Below are 16,934 nucleotides of genomic sequence, written 5' to 3'. Positions count from 1 at the left end.
TCCCTAGAAGCCAGGGGGCTGTCTTTCGTACAGACAGGTTTCCAGCCAAACGGGTCTCCCTGAAACCATTATTTATGATCTTTCCTTAGAGCCGGGAATTCGATATCTACACTCAATATTGCAACAACTACCCTAAGTGAGTAGTTGGGGTGGAGGGGAGGCAGAGCCATTTGGTGAGCGCAGAGCACCCTGCTACCCCATCCAGGCCTTCCTAGATGATGATGAAGCTTCCCCCCCCCCCCCCCCCAGCTCAGTGGCTGCACTGACAGAGTGCATGCGAGACAAGCAGCAGGCCACCTTCTTCCGGGACCGCCAGGAGCTGCTGCAGCATTCGCTGCCCTTGGGCTCCTACCTGCTCAAGCCAGTCCAGCGCATCCTCAAGTACCACCTGCTGCTCCAGGTAATTTGTGGGGCGGGGGAGCTCCTGAATCTAGGAGGGGCTGGGGTGGGGGCGGCATTGCCTGAACCTCTGTCTCCTGCCCAGGAAATTGCCAAGCATTTTGACGAAGAAGAAGATGGCTTTGAAGTGGTGGAGGAGGCCATTGACACCATGACCTGTGTGGCCTGGTACATCAATGACATGAAGAGACGGCACGAGCACGCTGTCCGGCTGCAGGTGCACCCTCCCCCCTCTCCCCACCCCTGACCCCTCACCCCACCCTGGGCTGGTGGCTGGAAGAGACTGGGGATTGGACTGGACACTAGGCAGTGTTGGGGAAAAGGGATGTCGGAGCAATCTGAGGGGTGTTGTCATATGGGGTGGGCTTCTCTGGAAGATCCTTGTGATCTCTGGGCCACCCAGGTGGTGGCTGGGTTTGTGGGAGCCTCCTGGCATCCAGCAGGGTCATCTGTGAGCTCGTCTGTCGCAGGAGATCCAGTCACTGCTGATTAACTGGAAGGGACCAGACCTGACCATCTATGGCGAGCTCGTCCTGGAAAGCACCTTCCGAGTCCACCGTGTGCGCAATGAGAGGACCTTCTTCCTCTTCGACAAAACGCTACTCATCACCAAGAAGCGGGGCGACCACTTTGTCTACAAGGGTCACATCCCGGTAACCAGGCCACTGCTGCCTCTACCCCTTTCCCTCCTGCCCAGAGGCCCAGGCTCCTCTCCTTAAGACATTTAAAAAATATGTATTTATTTACTTGATAGAAATTGAGAGGAAAGGGGAGTTAGGGAGAGAGACAGAGAGACACCTGCAGCCCTGCTTCATCACTCGTGAAGCTCCCTCCCTAGAGGTGGAGAGTGGAAACTTGAACCCAGGTCCTTGCACATTGTAACAGGTGTACCACCACTCAGTGCCTCGTGGGAGATTATTCTCCCTGTCCTGTTTGACCGCTTCCTCTCTCCCTCTGCTCCAGTGCTCCTCACTGATGCTGATTGAAAGCACCCGGGACTCCCTGTGCTTCACCGTCACCCACTACAAGCACAGCAAGCAACAGTACAGCATCCAGGTGAGGGCCGCCTAGCATAGGGCCTGCTTTCTCCACTCTCTTGGTTGTGTTCAGTCTCTGTCTTTCTCTGAAAGGTGTGTGTGTGGAGGGGGAGATGACTGGGGGGGTGGGGTGGGGGGCCGTCATTGTGGGCACCTATCAGGTTTGTGCTAAGGAGCCAAGGTAACTTTACAGAAGCCCCACCACAGCTTCTCTTTTCCTTCTGCCTCCTCTCCCCTCTTTGGTGGAAGGGTGGGCCACACTCAGACAGTGGCTTTAGGCCTGTGATAATAACTCCCTGGCTTCTTCCCGCTTGTGTCCTCAAAGGCCAAAACAGTGGAAGAGAAACGGACCTGGACTCACCACATCAAGAGGCTCATCTTGGAGAACCACCATGCTACTATTCCACAGAAGGTACATTCCTGGGGCACCCTCACTCTTTATGGGGGCCAGGGAGAGGGTGTCCCTCAGAGTCAACTTTAGGGATCTCAGGTACCCCACAGGCCTCAGCGCAGCACTGTAGAGTGCCCTGATACAGTGAGTGAGTTTGGGTGGAGGAAGGCATGACACACACCACTGCAGTAATCGGTTGGATTTTTTTTACTTCCAGGCCAAGGAAGCTATCTTGGAAATGGATTCCTACTGTGAGTGTACCCTTCCTGCCTGTTTTACCTCTAACATTGCACTTCTGTAGTTCAGGCTATATCCTGGGGCCATCTAGCTGCATAACTATATTGCAAGGAGGAGGGAAGATGGGGACTTGTCCAGGACTGGGGTCTGTTGTAAGATGGAGCATGTGGTACTTCAGATGGGGTGCCTGGTGCTCCAGATGGACTGGGGAGAGTGGTGCTTGGGGACTATCTGGCCCTGGAGTTCGGTAGGCAGCAGGTGTATTTGGATATGGGCAGAGTCTAGACCAAGGCCAATGAAATCCTAACAGCCTGGTATCTCTCCTGGCACAGATCCCAACCGGTATTGCTATAGCCCAGAGCGGCTGAAAAAGGCTTGGTCCTCCCAGGATGAGGTGTCCACCCACGTGTGCCAGGGACGGCGGCAATCTGGTACGGAGGGGAAGGGCTCCCCCTCGGGTGCTTCACAGACAGGTGGCCATCTCCAGCAGCCACTGGGGCTGGTTCTCACCTTGGGGACTCATGCTCCAGGGTGTGGGGTGCCTGGCAGGTAGAGCACATGTGTTGGCTTTTGTTGCCTTCCACCAGACCCTTTGGGCCTTCTTTCCTTCCTTCCCCTTCATTTCCTTCCTTCCTTCCTTCCTTCCTTCCTTCCTTCCTTCCTTCCTTCCTTCCTTCCTTCCCTCTCCTTCATTTCCTTCCTTCCTTACTTCCTTCCTTCCCTCCCTCCCTCCTTCCCTCTCCTTCATTTCCTTCCTTCCTTCCTTCCTTCCTTCCTTCCTTCCTTCCTTCCTTCCTTCCTTCCCTCCCCTTCATTTTCTCCCTTCCTTCCTTCCACCAACTATTTGTCTTTTTAAAATATTTATTATTGGATAGAGACAGAGAGAAATTGAGAGGTGAGGGGGAGATAGAGAGGGCGCGACACATTGCAGTCCTGCTTCATCACTCATGAGGATTTCGCTCTGCAGGTAGGGACCAGGGGCTTGAACCTGGATGGATCCTTGTACGCTGTAATTTGAGCACTTAACCAGGTGTGCCACCATCTGGGCCCCCTTCCCTACATTTTCTTCTTTTATTTTTTTCCCAAAAAGTCTTTTTTTTTTTAAATTAGGACTGATCTTTTAAAAATATTTAATTTATATTTATTTGTTGAAATAAAGAGAAGGGGAGACAGAGAAATAAAGAAGGAAGGGGAAACAGGGAAAGAGAAAAAGACCAATCACGAAGCTCCCCCCCCCCCCCCCGTCAGTGGGGACCATGGCTGAAACCTATCTCCTTGCACACTGTAATGCGTGTGCTTAACATATGCATTACAGGTGTGCCATCATCAGATCTTCTCTAAGACTTGGCTTTAGTGGATGCTCTTAACTTAAACATCCTTTAGTTTCTGGAGGGAATCACATTGGTGGTGGTGAATGATACCCTCTTTCATGTGCTTTTTTTTCCCATTGAGTTCATGGCACCCCTTCTCAGCTTCCCCCTCTGCCACTCCGTGCTCCTAGTCAGCCAGGAGTAATGCCAAGACATTGTAAACTGTCCTCAGCCCAGTTCTCAAAAACAGCAGAAAGTGGGACACGGAGAAAATAAGTTAGACTTCAAGTGGCACCAAATCCAGGCAGGAAATATTTACTTTGGGTCTCAGAAAAGAGTTCCTTTTTTTCCTCTTTTGGGGTTTCTTCCATGACTGGCCTTGCCACCATTGACTGAGATTTATTGGAATGAATAGTCTATTTATTAGAGAGAGAAAACCTTGCTTTCAACCATGGCTCCCATGGGGATGAGTACATGTGTTTTATCTATTTATTTATTTGTTTATTTATTGAGTACATATGTTTTGCCATCTGTTTTTACTCTGCCCTTCAGTCTGAGGCTCAGGGATGGATTTGGCTGAGGTGGGGGCTGTCTCTGCCAGACCTAATTCATGAGGTGGTAGTAGGGGTAAAATTTGTCTTAGAAGGCCCCCAGAGAGAAAGATGACTGGGATTGACTGGGAGAGTGACCTGGCTTCTTTACCACGGCCAGTTGGACATTGATTGACCATGACATATAGTTCCCCGAACAGCTATGTGGACTGATGTGTGGGCTTTGATCTCCTGGAAGATAAGACCAGGCAGGCTCTGGAAAGCTTTTGTGGTTTTTGTTTTGTTTGGTATTGCTCTTGATGGATCCCGAATTCCAGACAAACCTGCCATGTTTGCAGAAGTTTTACAGGGCCATATGTTAAAAGCTTCAAGTTGGGCGGGTGTTCCTTCTCTAAGTCTCTGACCCTTGACTTTCCTTGGTTTCTGAGACTCTTCCTCTGTCATGCTCTCACTCCCCTTTAACAACTCAACTCTGAACTGGAAGCTGCTGACACCTGGAAGTGTCAGCAGGATGTGCTGGTGGCAGTGGCCACACTAGTACCACTAGCCGTTGTTATTATATTGTACTATTAGCATGCAAATGGTCATCATCCAGGTACTAAAGAGAGTAGCTATTCAGAGCAGAGTGTTTGCCCATGACTGAGATGTTAGCCTGTAAACAGTAAGGGTTGGGTTGGGTTTTGCTTTCATCATCATCATCTTTCTAAAGAATACTTCATGCACTTAAGCCCTTTAGAACCACAGCCAAACCTGCCCTTATCTGGTATTGGTGACAGCATCACTATGATGTGGGAACTACTAGATGCTCAAGGTTCCAGGGGGGTGGGGGAGGGTGTGGAGGGAGTAGTGGTTGCTATAAAGACGGCCTGCATTTGAGGGGTTGTGTCTCTATCCGTTTTTTGGTGGTGGTTATTTTTTGCCTGCAATAGTCTACTCCCCTGCTTCTTTCTGTTAGAGGTCAGTTGTTCCACCTTGTGAGAGCTGTGTGTGCAAGCAGGTCAGAGGGAGACGCAGGCCATACACACACCGTAATGCACGTTCTGGGGCACCGCTGTGATGCCCTCCACCCCCTTTCTGCTTCCTACCCACATCCAGAGCTGAGATGGGTGGAGAAGAATCTTGGATAAGGAGGAACCAGTAAGATATGGATCTGCCACTTACTAAATATTTTTCTTTTGAGATTATTTATTTTATTAATGAGAGGGGGAGGGAGGAAAGGGGAGAGGGAGAGAAAGAGCACCAGAGTATCACTGACTCATGCAATGCTGAGGACTGAACTCGAGGAATTCTTGCTTGAGAGTCCAAAGCCATATCCACTGTGCTATTTACCAGATCAAAATTCCTCCTCCTCCTTTTTCTCCTTTTTCTTTTTTACCTACTTGGCTCTGGGTTCTGGTCGTACCAAGACTGAAACCTCAGGCATGCAAACCTGTTTTACTACTGATAGCACTATCTGCCTGGTCCCTGACTGTTCTCTTGCTACATAGTTTTGATCGCAAGTCAGAGTATAACACTTTATAGCTGTTGTATGGGTGCTGAGAAGAGAGTTCAGGGTTAGAGGAAAGGACTTGCATGCCTGAGGCCCCAGAGGTCCTAGGTTGACTCCCCAGCACCACCATATGCCAGAGCTGAGCAATCCTTTAGGCTTACTGTCTTTTGTATAGAAAGCAAAACAATACAAAACAAAACAAAAGACTTTCTTTAAAAAAAAATTTTTTTTTTATTTAAGAAAGGATTAATTAACAAAACCATAGGGTAGGAGGGGTACAACTCCACACAATTCCCACCACCCAATCCCCATATCCCCTCCCCTGATAGCTTTCCCATTCTCTATCCCTCTGGGAGCATGGACCCAGGGTCGTTGAGGGTTGCAGAAGGTAGAAGGTCTGGCTTCTGTAATTGCTTCCCCGCTGAACATGGGCGTTGACTGGTCGGTCCATACTCCCAGTCTTTCTAAAACTTATTTATTAATGAAAGAGAAAGAGAACCAGAGTACCCTTCCACAACATGAAATGCTGGGGATCTTTAAATGTAGGATCTAATGCTTTAAAGTCCAATGTCTTAGGCACTACATTGCATAAATAAATCTCTTAAAGAAGCCATTGAGTAGTTATATTGTATAGATAGTTTGTGTGCACATGTGTGCAGTCTTCCATAAAAGGAAGCTGTTTGATATCCTTTCTTGCCTGGGAATCGCTAAGAGGCTGCCACAACATTTCTTTCTGGCTACAGGTTCACAGTGGCCTCCCACTGAATGCCCAGTGGGTGAAGTCTAGGGCTCTGTAGAGAGGGCCCTTGGACAGTGTCCTCTTCCTCTGCCTGCCTGTTGAAGGCTCGTCCCCAGAAAGGGCAGGATGAGAGGTGGTGCTGCCACCAGTCTAATGATGTGTTTTCTGTCCTGTCCCCAGAGCCTGGTCAGCTCCTGCACATCCGGGCAACACTCCCCAGCGGGCAGCGAGGCTTCATGGTGCCAGGCCTTAAGGGCCGTAGAAAGTCGGGTGCGACCTCTGCTTTCCAGCCAGGGTGCTGTGAGGGGGCTTGGTGCTGTGCACGGCCAGAGTGCTGATGTGCTCCTTGCAGGGAGGGTGTGTGTGGCCTTGCTTGAGGGGTAGCTGGAGCCCTCTAGAGATGTTTTAAGTTGGGTCATGCTGAGGTGTCAGCCTGGGGCTAAGGTTCCAGAACTAGGGAAACACAGATGCAGAGACTACGGGTGGAGCTGCTCTTGGGGGCTGGCGGGCACAGGGATTGAGGGCCCCCCACTGGATGGGAGTGGCTCGGACCTACTTCCCTGTGGGGCAGGTGTGAGGGCAGATTCCCTCAGGCCCTAGGACTGTGGGCGGCCAAGCCAGAGTGGACTTTGAACTGGTGATGGGCTGGTGGCTCTGCAGGCGTGGGGCTAGGGGCAGGCACGGCTGTTTGCAGGCCTGCCCTGACTCACTCGCTTTCCTTCCCAGAGCCCACCAGACACCTGCTCAGGCAGCTCAGCGAGAAAGGTGAGTGCTGTGGGGGAAAGTTCCTGGGGTAGGGGGTGTGGGAGCAGGAAGCGCATGCGGATAACCATCTGGGTGGTGTTTCTAGGATCGTTTGAGAGGGGATTCTGTCTCAAGTCCTCCTTTGCTGTCTGGGGAGGGGCTTCGAAGCCTTCCACATATCCTGTCCCCTTAGGTAATAGCAAGAACGAGCAACACAGACCTGTAGCTCCCCCCCACCCCCACCACACATACCCCTTATGCCAGTCATTCCTGTGAAAACTTAGAAGACTGGGAAGGGGTCTGGGAGTCAGGCTTCCCATTGAGGCCTTGCCCAAGTATCTCTAGGCTCTTTCTCTTGCTTATCAATCTTCTCTCCTTCTGTCTGCAGCCCAAGCAGCAGGAATGAAGGTAATGCAGGAGGACTGGCTGGTACAGGTGGGTGGGAACCCCCAGTGGTTGTCTTCGTTCAGTGAGTACCTGTCATACACATACTGTGTACTAGGCTTTGTCACGAGTGTCCTAGAGATCAATTAGCTATGGCCCTTGCCCCTGGGGACACTTGTGTACCCTTTTACTGGAATGCCACCCTGGTGGTGGCCTGCCCTGCCACCTCCACCCCCAGCCCCCTTGGGCCAGGCAGGCTTCTCTGGGTCTTAAGTTTGTGAGAAAATCATGCCAGTTTTCCATTTTGACCTTGACACCTGCCTTGTGCCTTTCCTGTGCTCCCCCTCTTCCCATCCCCCCCCCCCCCCCCCCGCACTGGGTCCTCTTGAAGATCAGTGGTTGGGTAGCTAACTATGTGTGATTTTTCTGTGTGAAGCCTCCCTACCCCCACCCTGGCAGGAGGAGGGGAGGGTGCCCAGAGGCTGGTCATGAGAGGGGTCTTGTGCTCTGAATAGCATGCAGGCAGTGCCGGCACGCTCCTGGACTTTGGGCAGCACCCCCACACTCGGGGCCTACCATCAGAGGCTGAAGGGGCTGCCCAGGAGGAGGAGGAGGTGGTCCAGGTGGTGGAGGAAGAGGAGGAGGAGGAAGAAGAACAAGCCTTTCAGGTCTCTTTGGAGGCACTGACAGGGCATGAAGGCAGCAAGAAAGGGGCCGGGCCGGTGCCCCCAGGCTCAGAGGAGGAGGAGGAGGAGGAGGAGGAGGAGGAGGAGGAGGAGAGCCTGGCAGTGGCGGAGCAGGTAGCTGACTTTGCCAGCTCGCTGCTGGCCGCCCTCCACTGCTGGCACTATCGGGCCAACGCTTTACTTTTCTCCCGGGGCGCTATGGTGAGGTGTCTCTTTGATCTCCCCTCCTCCTTGCATGTTCCCTGGCACGTGCATGGCCATCTGAGAGTCCCCTCCTTTCCCTTCCTCGCTCTGCTCATCACCCCTCCCCCTTCCTTTACTCCTGCTGTCAGCACTTCATAACCCAACACTCACTCTCTGTCATGCCCCAGTGAGCCCTTGGCATGCATTGTTCCAGTACTGAGCACTAACCAGTATACTACCCAGTGAGCATGACTAATGGAGTGGGGGCAGTGGGGAGGGGGAGAAGCCTGCACTTGGGGCCAGAAGGGGCAAGGGCAAATTGAGCTGTTTTAAGATTGCATTCCTGGCAGGGATTTATTTCTGCATCCCTAGACCTTTGGCAGTGGGTATATTCTGGAATGGCTTGGGTGCAAAGGCTGGCTCTCAGCATATCCCAACCCCCTCAGGGCTTGAGAGGTGCTGCCCTTGTGTGGACATAGAAGGCAGCAACTCCCAGTTGTCCTGGGAGCTGACAGCTGTCCTCTCCTTGCTGCAGGGGAAGGGGCGCAGGGAGTCTGAAGGTCCCAAGAGCTGCCGAAGACCCAGTGGCCAATCTCCAACCAGTGCTGAGAAGCACATGAGTTTAGAGTCTGCCTCTTCCCTGCCAGAGGTGAGTAGCCTGGAGGCCAAAGCAGGATAATGGAAAGGTTCCTGCAGCTCTGCACTCCAGTGCTTGGCATTGGGTAGAGCTAAGGTCAACCAAAACCATCATCTCATTCCACCAAAGTGACTTAGATCTCTCACCTCTTAGTAATCCTCTCTCCCTCTCCCTCTCCCTCTCCCTCTCCCTCTCCCTCTCCCTCTCCCTCTCCCTCTCCCTCTCCCTCTCCCTCTCCCTCTCCACTAGAGCACTGCTCAGCTCAGGCTTATGATGGGTCAGGGATTTGAACCTGGGACCTTGGAGCCTCACGCATGAGAGTCTGTTTGCATGACCATTATGCTATCTGTCCCTACTTTTCCTCCTCCCCTTTCTCTTCCGAATTCCCAAACCAGCCATCATAATAGTCCACTGAGGATTCAACCTGTACTGGCCTTTGTTTTGTTTCTTAGAGCCCATCTGCTCTAAGTAAGAGTGAGGTAAACTAATATATTTTCTTTTCCTAACTTAATCTCACTCAACATGATTCCCTCTAGTTCCATGTATAAAACGTTTATTTTTAAAATTTTTTCATAACAAATTTTATTTGTTGAAAATTTTAAGATTGCATTCCTGGCAGGGATTTATTTCTGCATCCCTAGACCTTTGGCAGTGGGTATATTCTGGAATGGCTTGGGTGCAAAGGCTCTTAGCATATCCCAGCCCCCTCAGGGCTCGAGAGGTGCTGCCCTTGTGTGGACATAGAAGGCAGCAACTCCCAGTTGTCCTGGGAGCTGACAGCCGGCAGGCCAAAGCACAGCTCAGCCAGAACCTGGGTCCTTACCAGCCCCCACCATGTCCTGTGCTCTGCAACTCCCTAGTCTACACACGTACATTTTAAAATTTCCTAATAGTCATGTTAAAGAATTTTAGCCCAATCTGTCCAGTTGGCATTTCAATATATAATTACGATATCCTTGATCATATCAATGTATGTATAGCCACATACAAGATGTGAGATATTTCCTATCGTTTTTATTTTCATAAAGTCTTTCTATGCTGGTGTGTATTTATCTTCACACCAATTTCCCCCTGGTCACAGTCTAGGTGCAGGTAAGTCACATGTGGCTGGCAGCTACTGTGTCAGCTGGTACAGATCTCAAATCGGGTTCTGCTCTGCATATGCTGAACCCAAACAAATGGAATCCGAGCTCATTCTTTAGAATGCAGAGTGTTTACTTTGAGTCATCTCCGTTAAGAGCTCTCTGGAAAGCTGCCCAAGCTGACCCAGTTTTTGGTTCAAAGGATCATCAGGGTGGTCAGGAGGGAATTCTCACATTTGCTTCTTTTCCCTGCCCATCTGCTCACAGAATTGTGCACAGATGTGGAGAAGGCTAGCTGGTGGGAGCCAGGTCCCCAGCCTTCACTCTTGATAGGATTCCAGCTGCAGCCCCATGGGCTCTGACACATAGGAGGCCCTGACCCTTCTGGGAAGTTGGACTGATGTCTCCCTGTAGCTCAGGACTGTTTGAACCCAGAACAGCCCTCAAGTGGGGAGCCTCTGGGGCTTTGGGGAGCTGCCTCACCAACGGGCAGGGGTTTCATGGTATCGTGGCTCTGACTGTGTGTTCTCACTTGGCCCCATAATTCCAGGACAGGTCACCCTTCACCCCATCCTCATTTGTAGGCTTCTTCTGGGCCTATGGAGCTAGGCCTAGCACCCCTGCTGCAGGGAATCTTGGTGTAAGGGTGAAAGGGGCATCATTATATTCTTTTTTAAAAATATTTTATTTATTAATTAACGAGAAAGATAAGAGGAGAGAGAGAGAACCAGACATCTCGCTGGTACATGTGCTGCCAAGGATTGAACTTGGGACCTCACGGTTGAGAGTCCAATGCTTTATCCACTGCGCCATCTCCTGACCACACTCATTATTTTCCTTTCCAAGGGCATGTGTGGCGCACTATGAATGGGCTCATTCTGATTACCTTACATCCCAAAGTATAGCCCCCTCCCACTAGGCTTTGAGAAGGCCATGCTGTCCCCACAGGGAGGTTTCTGGCTCACTTGAGTCCTCTGTGCTGCTGCAGGTTGAGCCCGACCCTGAGCCTGAGACAGACCAGGAGGTGTTTGCTGCTGCTGAAGGTCCCAACACTGAGGAGATGCCCTCAGACATAGAGTCTCCAGAAGCTCTGGTGACACAGCTTGACACTCACCAGGAGCTGCTGGCGATGGACCACCCTGGTGACATGCTGGGCTTCGTAGTGGTTGAAAGCACTGAGGACCTCAAACCTCCCTTAAGCAGTGAAGAGGAGGAGGAAGAGGACATGGGGGCCACCCAAGAGTCTGAGAGCCTCCTGCCGCCCTCTGTTCTGGACCAGGCCAGTGTCATTGCTGAGCGGTTTGTCAGCAGCTTCTCCCGGCGGAGCAGCCTGGTGCTGGAGGATGGCAGATCCAGTGGCTTCGGATCTCCACGGCTGATAAGCCGGAGCAACAGTGTGCTTAGCTTGGAGGGCAGTGAGAAGGGCCTGGCTCAACGTGCTAGTGTCACCGACTCCCTTAGCTCTCTTTTCTCCTTAGAAGTGGATGCCAGCATGGGGGTAGCCCCAGAGAATGACTCTTCTGTCAATGGGACAGAGCCCAGAAGCCCAGGCTGCTCCACCGAGCCTGACAGGTCTTCCTGCAAGAAGAAGGAATCAATGCTCTCTACCCGAGACCGGCTGCTGCTAGACAAAATCAAGAGTTACTATGAGAATGCAGAGCACCAAGATGCGGGCTTCAGCATCCGGCGCCGGGAGAGCCTCTCCTACATCCCCAAAGGGCTGGTGAGAAACTCGGTGTCCAGGTTCAACAACCTCCCCAGGCAGGACCCAGAGCCTGTGGCTCCACTGGGGCACAAGAGACAGATGGGCTCCCGGCCAGCTTCCTGGGCCCTGTTTGACCTTCCAGGACCAGGCCAGGGGGACACAGCCCCCATCACAGATGCTGAGTTCCGCCCATCTTCAGAGATCGTGAAGATGTGGGAGGGAATGGAGTCTTCCAGTGGGAGCCCTCAGAAGCGGCCAGGCCAAGGCCAGGCCAATGGCTTTGACCTGCACGAGCCTCTCTTCATCCTGGAGGATCACGAGCTGGGGGCCATTACCGAGGAGTCAGCCATGGCCTCCCCAGAGAGTGCCTCCCCCACTGAGCGGCCTGGCCCCGCCCACCTGGCCCGGGAGCTGAAGGAGTTGGTGAAGGAGCTGAACAACAGCGCCCAGGGGGAATTGGTCACCCCGCTGCACCCCTGCATCGTGCAGCTCTCCCACGTGATGGACAGCCACGTGAGTGAGCGAGTCAAGAACAAGGTCTACCAGCTGGCCCGCCAGTACAGCCTCCGCATCAAGAGCAAATCAGGGTCAGCCAGGCCACCACTGCAGTGGGAAAGAGCAGCTCCTGAGAGAGACCAGAAGAACGCTGCCATTCCCCATCTGCAGGAGGAGGCTGGAGAACCTTCAGGTGGCAAAGGTACAGGGATGGGAGAGGGATGGGGCTGGGGGTGGAGGTGGGGAGGACTCCTGAAAAGTTTGTACTAAAGAGGGCAGGAGTCCTGTGCAGAGTAGTGGTGAGCCCAGGCAGCTGAGCCCTTTTCCTTTTCTTTTCAATTCTTTCTTTCCTTTCCTTTTTTTTTTTTTTTAAAGAATTTATGTGTGTGAGAGAGAGCCATAGCACCACTCTAGTACATGTAACAACAGGAATCAAACTCAGGACCTCATGCTTCCAAGTCTAATGCTCTAGCCACTGTGCCTTCTCCAGTCCTCATTCAAGTGGAGACCTTTGGAGGAAGTATGACTGGGTCAAGAGAGCAGAAACACTTGTCTCTCCCTCTTGATTCACTTTATTTTTATTTTTTAGTGCCACCAGGGTTATTGCTCCATGCCAGCACTACAAATCCACCTCCACTAATAGATGGATAGATAGATAGATAGATAGATAGATAGATAGATAGGCAGGCAGGTAGGCAAGCGGCCAAACGGTGGCGCACCTGGTTGAGCGCACACATTACAGTGCACAAGGACCCAGGTTCAAGCCCCTGGTCCCCACCTGCAGGGAGAGAGCTTCACAAGTGGTGAAGCAGGGCTGCAGGTGTCTCTCTGTCTCTCTTCCTTTCTGTCTCCCCCCTCTGCTCTCAATTTCTCTCTGTCACTATCCAGTAAATCAATAAAATTTTAAAAAATTATAAATAAAAATAAAAAAAGATAGGCAGACAGACGCCTACAAACCTGAAGTGTCCCCCCTACAAATGAGGAGCTGAGTTTGACCCTGGGTCGTCACACACGGTTATGTGTGTACTCAGCCTATTGTGCCACTGCTCTCTTCTTTTTGATATACTTGATCCCCCTTTCCACTGTCTGTTCTCCATTCCTTCCAGTTCCTTCATTTTTCTATTATTATTATTATTATTTTTATTGTTTTGCTTTTTGTTTTTACCAGGACATTGCTCAGCTCTAGCTCATAGTAGTACATGAGATTAAGCCTGGGACCTCAGAGCCTCATGCATGAGAGTCTTCTTTTTTATTATTATTATTATTGATTAATTATGAACAAGTCTGTTCGACAAAAGGGGTACAGTTCCACACAATTCCTACCACCAGAGTTCTGTATCCCATCCCCTCCAATGGAAGCTTTCCTATTCTTGATCCCTCTGGGAGTATGGACCCAGGATTGTTATGGAGTGCAGAAAGTGGAGGGTCTGGCTTCTGTGATTGCTTTGCATGAGTCTTTTTGCATAACCATTATGCTATCTCTCTTGCTTTCCTTTTTTTTTTCTATTTTAATTTTCTCCTACCAGGGTTGTGTCTGGGGCTGTGTTTGCACCACACCACCATTCCTAGGGGCTGCTTTTTTTTGGTAGAGGGTGAGAAACAGAGAGATAGAAGAGACAGACGGGGAGATAACCTGCAGCACTTTTCTACCACTTGTGAAAGGCCTAGAGGCTTGAACCTGGGTCTTCACATATGGTAGTACTCTCTGCCAGGTGCATCACCACCTAGCCCCATTCTATTTCTTTTTGGTAAGGGGCCATCTCCCCTCATACCCCAGACCCTAGCAGCCAACCTTGCCTGGAAAGTGAGTTAAAGCAGTTGAGCACTCTTTCTCCCCCTGGCTCTTCCTGCTCAGGCCTCAGGCAGCTTTCTCTCCTTGCAGGTAAGAGAAAGCCGGTGTTGTCACTCCTCAACTATGAGCAGCTGATAGCCCAAGAGCACAGCCCACCCGAGCCCAGCTCTTCCAGGGACACCTCACCTCGATGTTTCTCCTTTAGTCCCTTGACAACCAGCCCAAGGACCACCTCACCTGGGGTCCGGCCCAACACCCGAAGCCCCCGAAGCCCCATGGACACTGAGACCTTTAACTGGCCAGATGTCCGAGAGCTCTGCTCCAAGTACACCTCCCAGGATGAGGCCCCTCAGCCTGAGGGCAGCCGGCCCCGTGGCCCACCCGTCAACCGGAGCCGCTCAGTGCCAGAGAACATGGTGGAGCCTCCACTGCCAGCCAGGGCGGGCCGCTGCTGTAGCCTGAGCCCTAAGAGGGGCCTGGTGGGTCCCGAGACCGCCCCATCAGTTGAGGGGGTGCCTCACAATGGGCTTGATAGAGAGGAGGCCCTGTACGTCACTGCAGACCTCACCCTGGAGAACAACCGGCGTGTCATTATCATGGAGAAGGAGCCTGGCCCTGCTGTCGAACTGGAGGACGATAGCCAGCAGGGGCCCAGCTTACCAACGGCCAAGGCAGAGCAGGACCTGGAGCTCCTGGAGTCACCTGAGCATCGGCCAAAGGAAGAGAGTCCCAGGGACCCTGCAGACACCACCCAGCAGGGCAGAGTGAGAAACCTGAGGGAGAAATTTCAGGCCTTAAACTCCATAGGTTGACACTGATGCCATAGGCTTGGGGGACTGAAGGTGCTGTGCTAGGGGACAGAGAGATCCTGCAGACTTGCCCACAAGCCTGAACTCAACCCGCTCATAGGAGCCCTGCCTAAGGTCCTCAGAGGGGCCACCCCCTTTTTCCATAGACAACTCAGTAAGGGTCTTCCTCACCTGTGACCTCCTTCACTGACTCTTCCAGGTGATTTCCTCGAGGTGACTTTCTACAGGCCCAAATAAGGCCCTCTTCCCTCTGCTGTGGCCAGTGTGGCCACTGTCATATATATGTATATATATATATATATATATATGTTGTGTGTGTGTGTGTATATATATCTTTCCCTCGCCCCGAAAAGCCAATTATTTAAGCTCCTTCTCCCTAGAGGGAGCAGGCCCTGCTCAGGCCTGCAGCATCGACTGACCATTGCCAAACCAAGTAGCCAGCCCCACTCACCCATCCAGGGAGACAGGGCTAGGTGGTCTGGGCAGGTGCTGCCCTTTTTGCTATGATTTTTTTTTTTTTTTTTAAGGATCCAGGCAGGATCAAAGGCCCATAATTTATTGCTTTCCATTCCGTGGTGTATTTGTGTCTGTGTGTGCACACACCTGTGTATTGTGTTTTCTTTTGTTGATTCCCCTCCTGTGAAGAATGTAACAGACTCAGTTCAGGTACTTTGTGGGTTGTCTTGCTGACCCTATGGTTGTCGCTAATGTAAACACATTTCATTATTTGCCAATGGTGCAATAACCACTGCTGACCAACCCACCTGTGTGTGGCCTTCTTACTGGTGGCTAGCTGGGTGGGGGTTGTTGATTGCCATCAGGGCAGGCAGAATGTAGGGGTCGTTGCCTCCAAGTGTACTCATTCGCTGTCCAGATTCACAAAGCATAAGGTGCCCAGAAGCTTCCAGCGGACACTGGGACAGCAGGATGTGCAAAGGGAACCTGTTCATCACTTCTGTCCCCATGGGTGTCTCTGTAATCTCTCTACCCCCAGTATACCCAAGTATCTTGTCGGGAGTGGGAGGACTCACCATGGCAGTTTTTAGCCTTTTTCTCTAAACTGTAAAGTTGGACTAGAGAGAGGATGAGCATGGAGAAAGGTAGTAAGGGCACATTTTTCTAACAGGCAGCTGTTTCCAGTATCTGACATCTTTTACTCTTCTCTCCATGCTAGTTCCCAGGAGACATCCTCGCCAGCAAGGACTTGGGGCCTCAAACTGTCATAAGGTGGTTTGCAACCTTAAGTGGGAGTGTAACTACATTTTTATTTTCTGGGTGGGATCTTCAGGTTCCATCTCATTCTCAAAAGTGTTCTTGATTCAGAGCCAGCAAATTTGTTCACTTGGTTAGTGTCCTGCTTTGCCATGTGCATGAATCAGGATCAAGACCAACCCCCACTGTACTGAAGGAAGTTTCAGTGCTTTGGTCTTTATCTGCTTCTGTCTCTTTTTAAAAAAAAAAACAAAAAAAAAAACTGTTTTTGGGGGATCTGGCGGTAGCGCAGCAGGTTAAGCACAAATGGTGAGAAGCGCAAGGACCAGCATAAGGATCCTGGTTCAGACCACCCTCCCCCTCCAGGGAACGGTCGATTCACGGGTGGTGAAGCAAGTTTCCAGGTGTCTATCTTTCTCTCCCCCTCTCAGTCTTCCCCTCCTCTCTCGATTTCTCTCTGTCCTATCCAACAATAACAACAGCTATAACAATAACAGCAACAAGGGAGACAACAAAGGCAACAAAATGGGAAAAATGGCCTCCAGGAGCAGTGGATTTGTAGTGCTGGCACCGAGCCCCAGCTATAACCCTGGAGGCAGAAAGAAAAAAAAAACAGTTTTTGATTCAAGTGGCTAGGGACTGATGCTTCCCTGTTTCTAACTGGATTATTATTTTTATTATTATTACCATCAGAGTTATTGCTGAGGCTCAGTGCCTGCATGACGAATCTACTACTCTTAGTGGTATTTTTTTTTCCTTTTTATTGTATTTTTACTTACTTTTATTTATATTTGCACTGCTCAGGTTTGGCTTATGGTGGTGCAGCATGTTCAACCTTGAACATGGGACCTCAGAGCCTCGGGCATGAGGATCTTTTTTTCATAACCACTATGCTATCTCTCCCACCCCTTACTTTATATTTTGATAGGATAGAGAGAAATTGAAGAGGGGAAGAGAGAGATAGACACCCGCAGTACTGCTTCACCACTGTTGATTCATTCCCCCTTCAGGTGGGGACTGGGAGCTTGAACCCAAGTCCCTCCACAGGATAA

The 16,934-nt window shown here is 51.1% G+C and overlaps 1 protein-coding gene across 9 annotated transcripts in view; it reads left to right on the top strand.

Annotated features, from left to right (window-relative positions):
* The window catches only part of PLEKHG3 (pleckstrin homology and RhoGEF domain containing G3), a 49,013-nt gene extending 33,580 nt beyond the window's left edge, over window positions 1–15,433 (top strand). For 5 of the 9 annotated variants that reach the window (XM_060174832.1, XM_060174830.1, XM_060174829.1 and 2 more), the window contains 15 exons: window positions 90–136; window positions 250–400; window positions 485–616; window positions 870–1,052; window positions 1,363–1,455; window positions 1,762–1,848; window positions 2,045–2,078; window positions 2,397–2,495; window positions 6,334–6,423; window positions 6,880–6,918; window positions 7,286–7,305; window positions 7,797–8,168; window positions 8,686–8,799; window positions 10,858–12,271; window positions 13,952–15,433. In XM_060174832.1, coding sequence (XP_060030815.1) covers window positions 90–136; window positions 250–400; window positions 485–616; window positions 870–1,052; window positions 1,363–1,455; window positions 1,762–1,848; window positions 2,045–2,078; window positions 2,397–2,495; window positions 6,334–6,423; window positions 6,880–6,918; window positions 7,286–7,305; window positions 7,797–8,168; window positions 8,686–8,799; window positions 10,858–12,271; window positions 13,952–14,673 — 3,597 coding nt within the window. In that variant the 3' untranslated portion in view covers window positions 14,674–15,433. The remainder of the gene's footprint in view (window positions 1–89; window positions 137–249; window positions 401–484; window positions 617–869; window positions 1,053–1,362; window positions 1,456–1,761; window positions 1,849–2,044; window positions 2,079–2,396; window positions 2,496–6,333; window positions 6,424–6,879; window positions 6,919–7,285; window positions 7,306–7,796; window positions 8,169–8,685; window positions 8,800–10,857; window positions 12,272–13,951) is intronic. The other 4 variants (XM_060174825.1, XM_060174826.1, XM_060174833.1 and 1 more) reach the window with 4 other exon arrangements.
* Window positions 15,434–16,934: the final 1,501 nt, after the last annotated feature.

The sequence above is a fragment of the Erinaceus europaeus genome, chromosome 16 (genome assembly GCF_950295315.1).
Source record: "Erinaceus europaeus chromosome 16, mEriEur2.1, whole genome shotgun sequence".
Taxonomy (NCBI): domain Eukaryota; kingdom Metazoa; phylum Chordata; class Mammalia; order Eulipotyphla; family Erinaceidae; genus Erinaceus; species Erinaceus europaeus.
The sequence above is the reverse complement of the archived record's forward strand: the minus strand, read 5'-3'. Positions and strand labels throughout refer to the sequence as shown.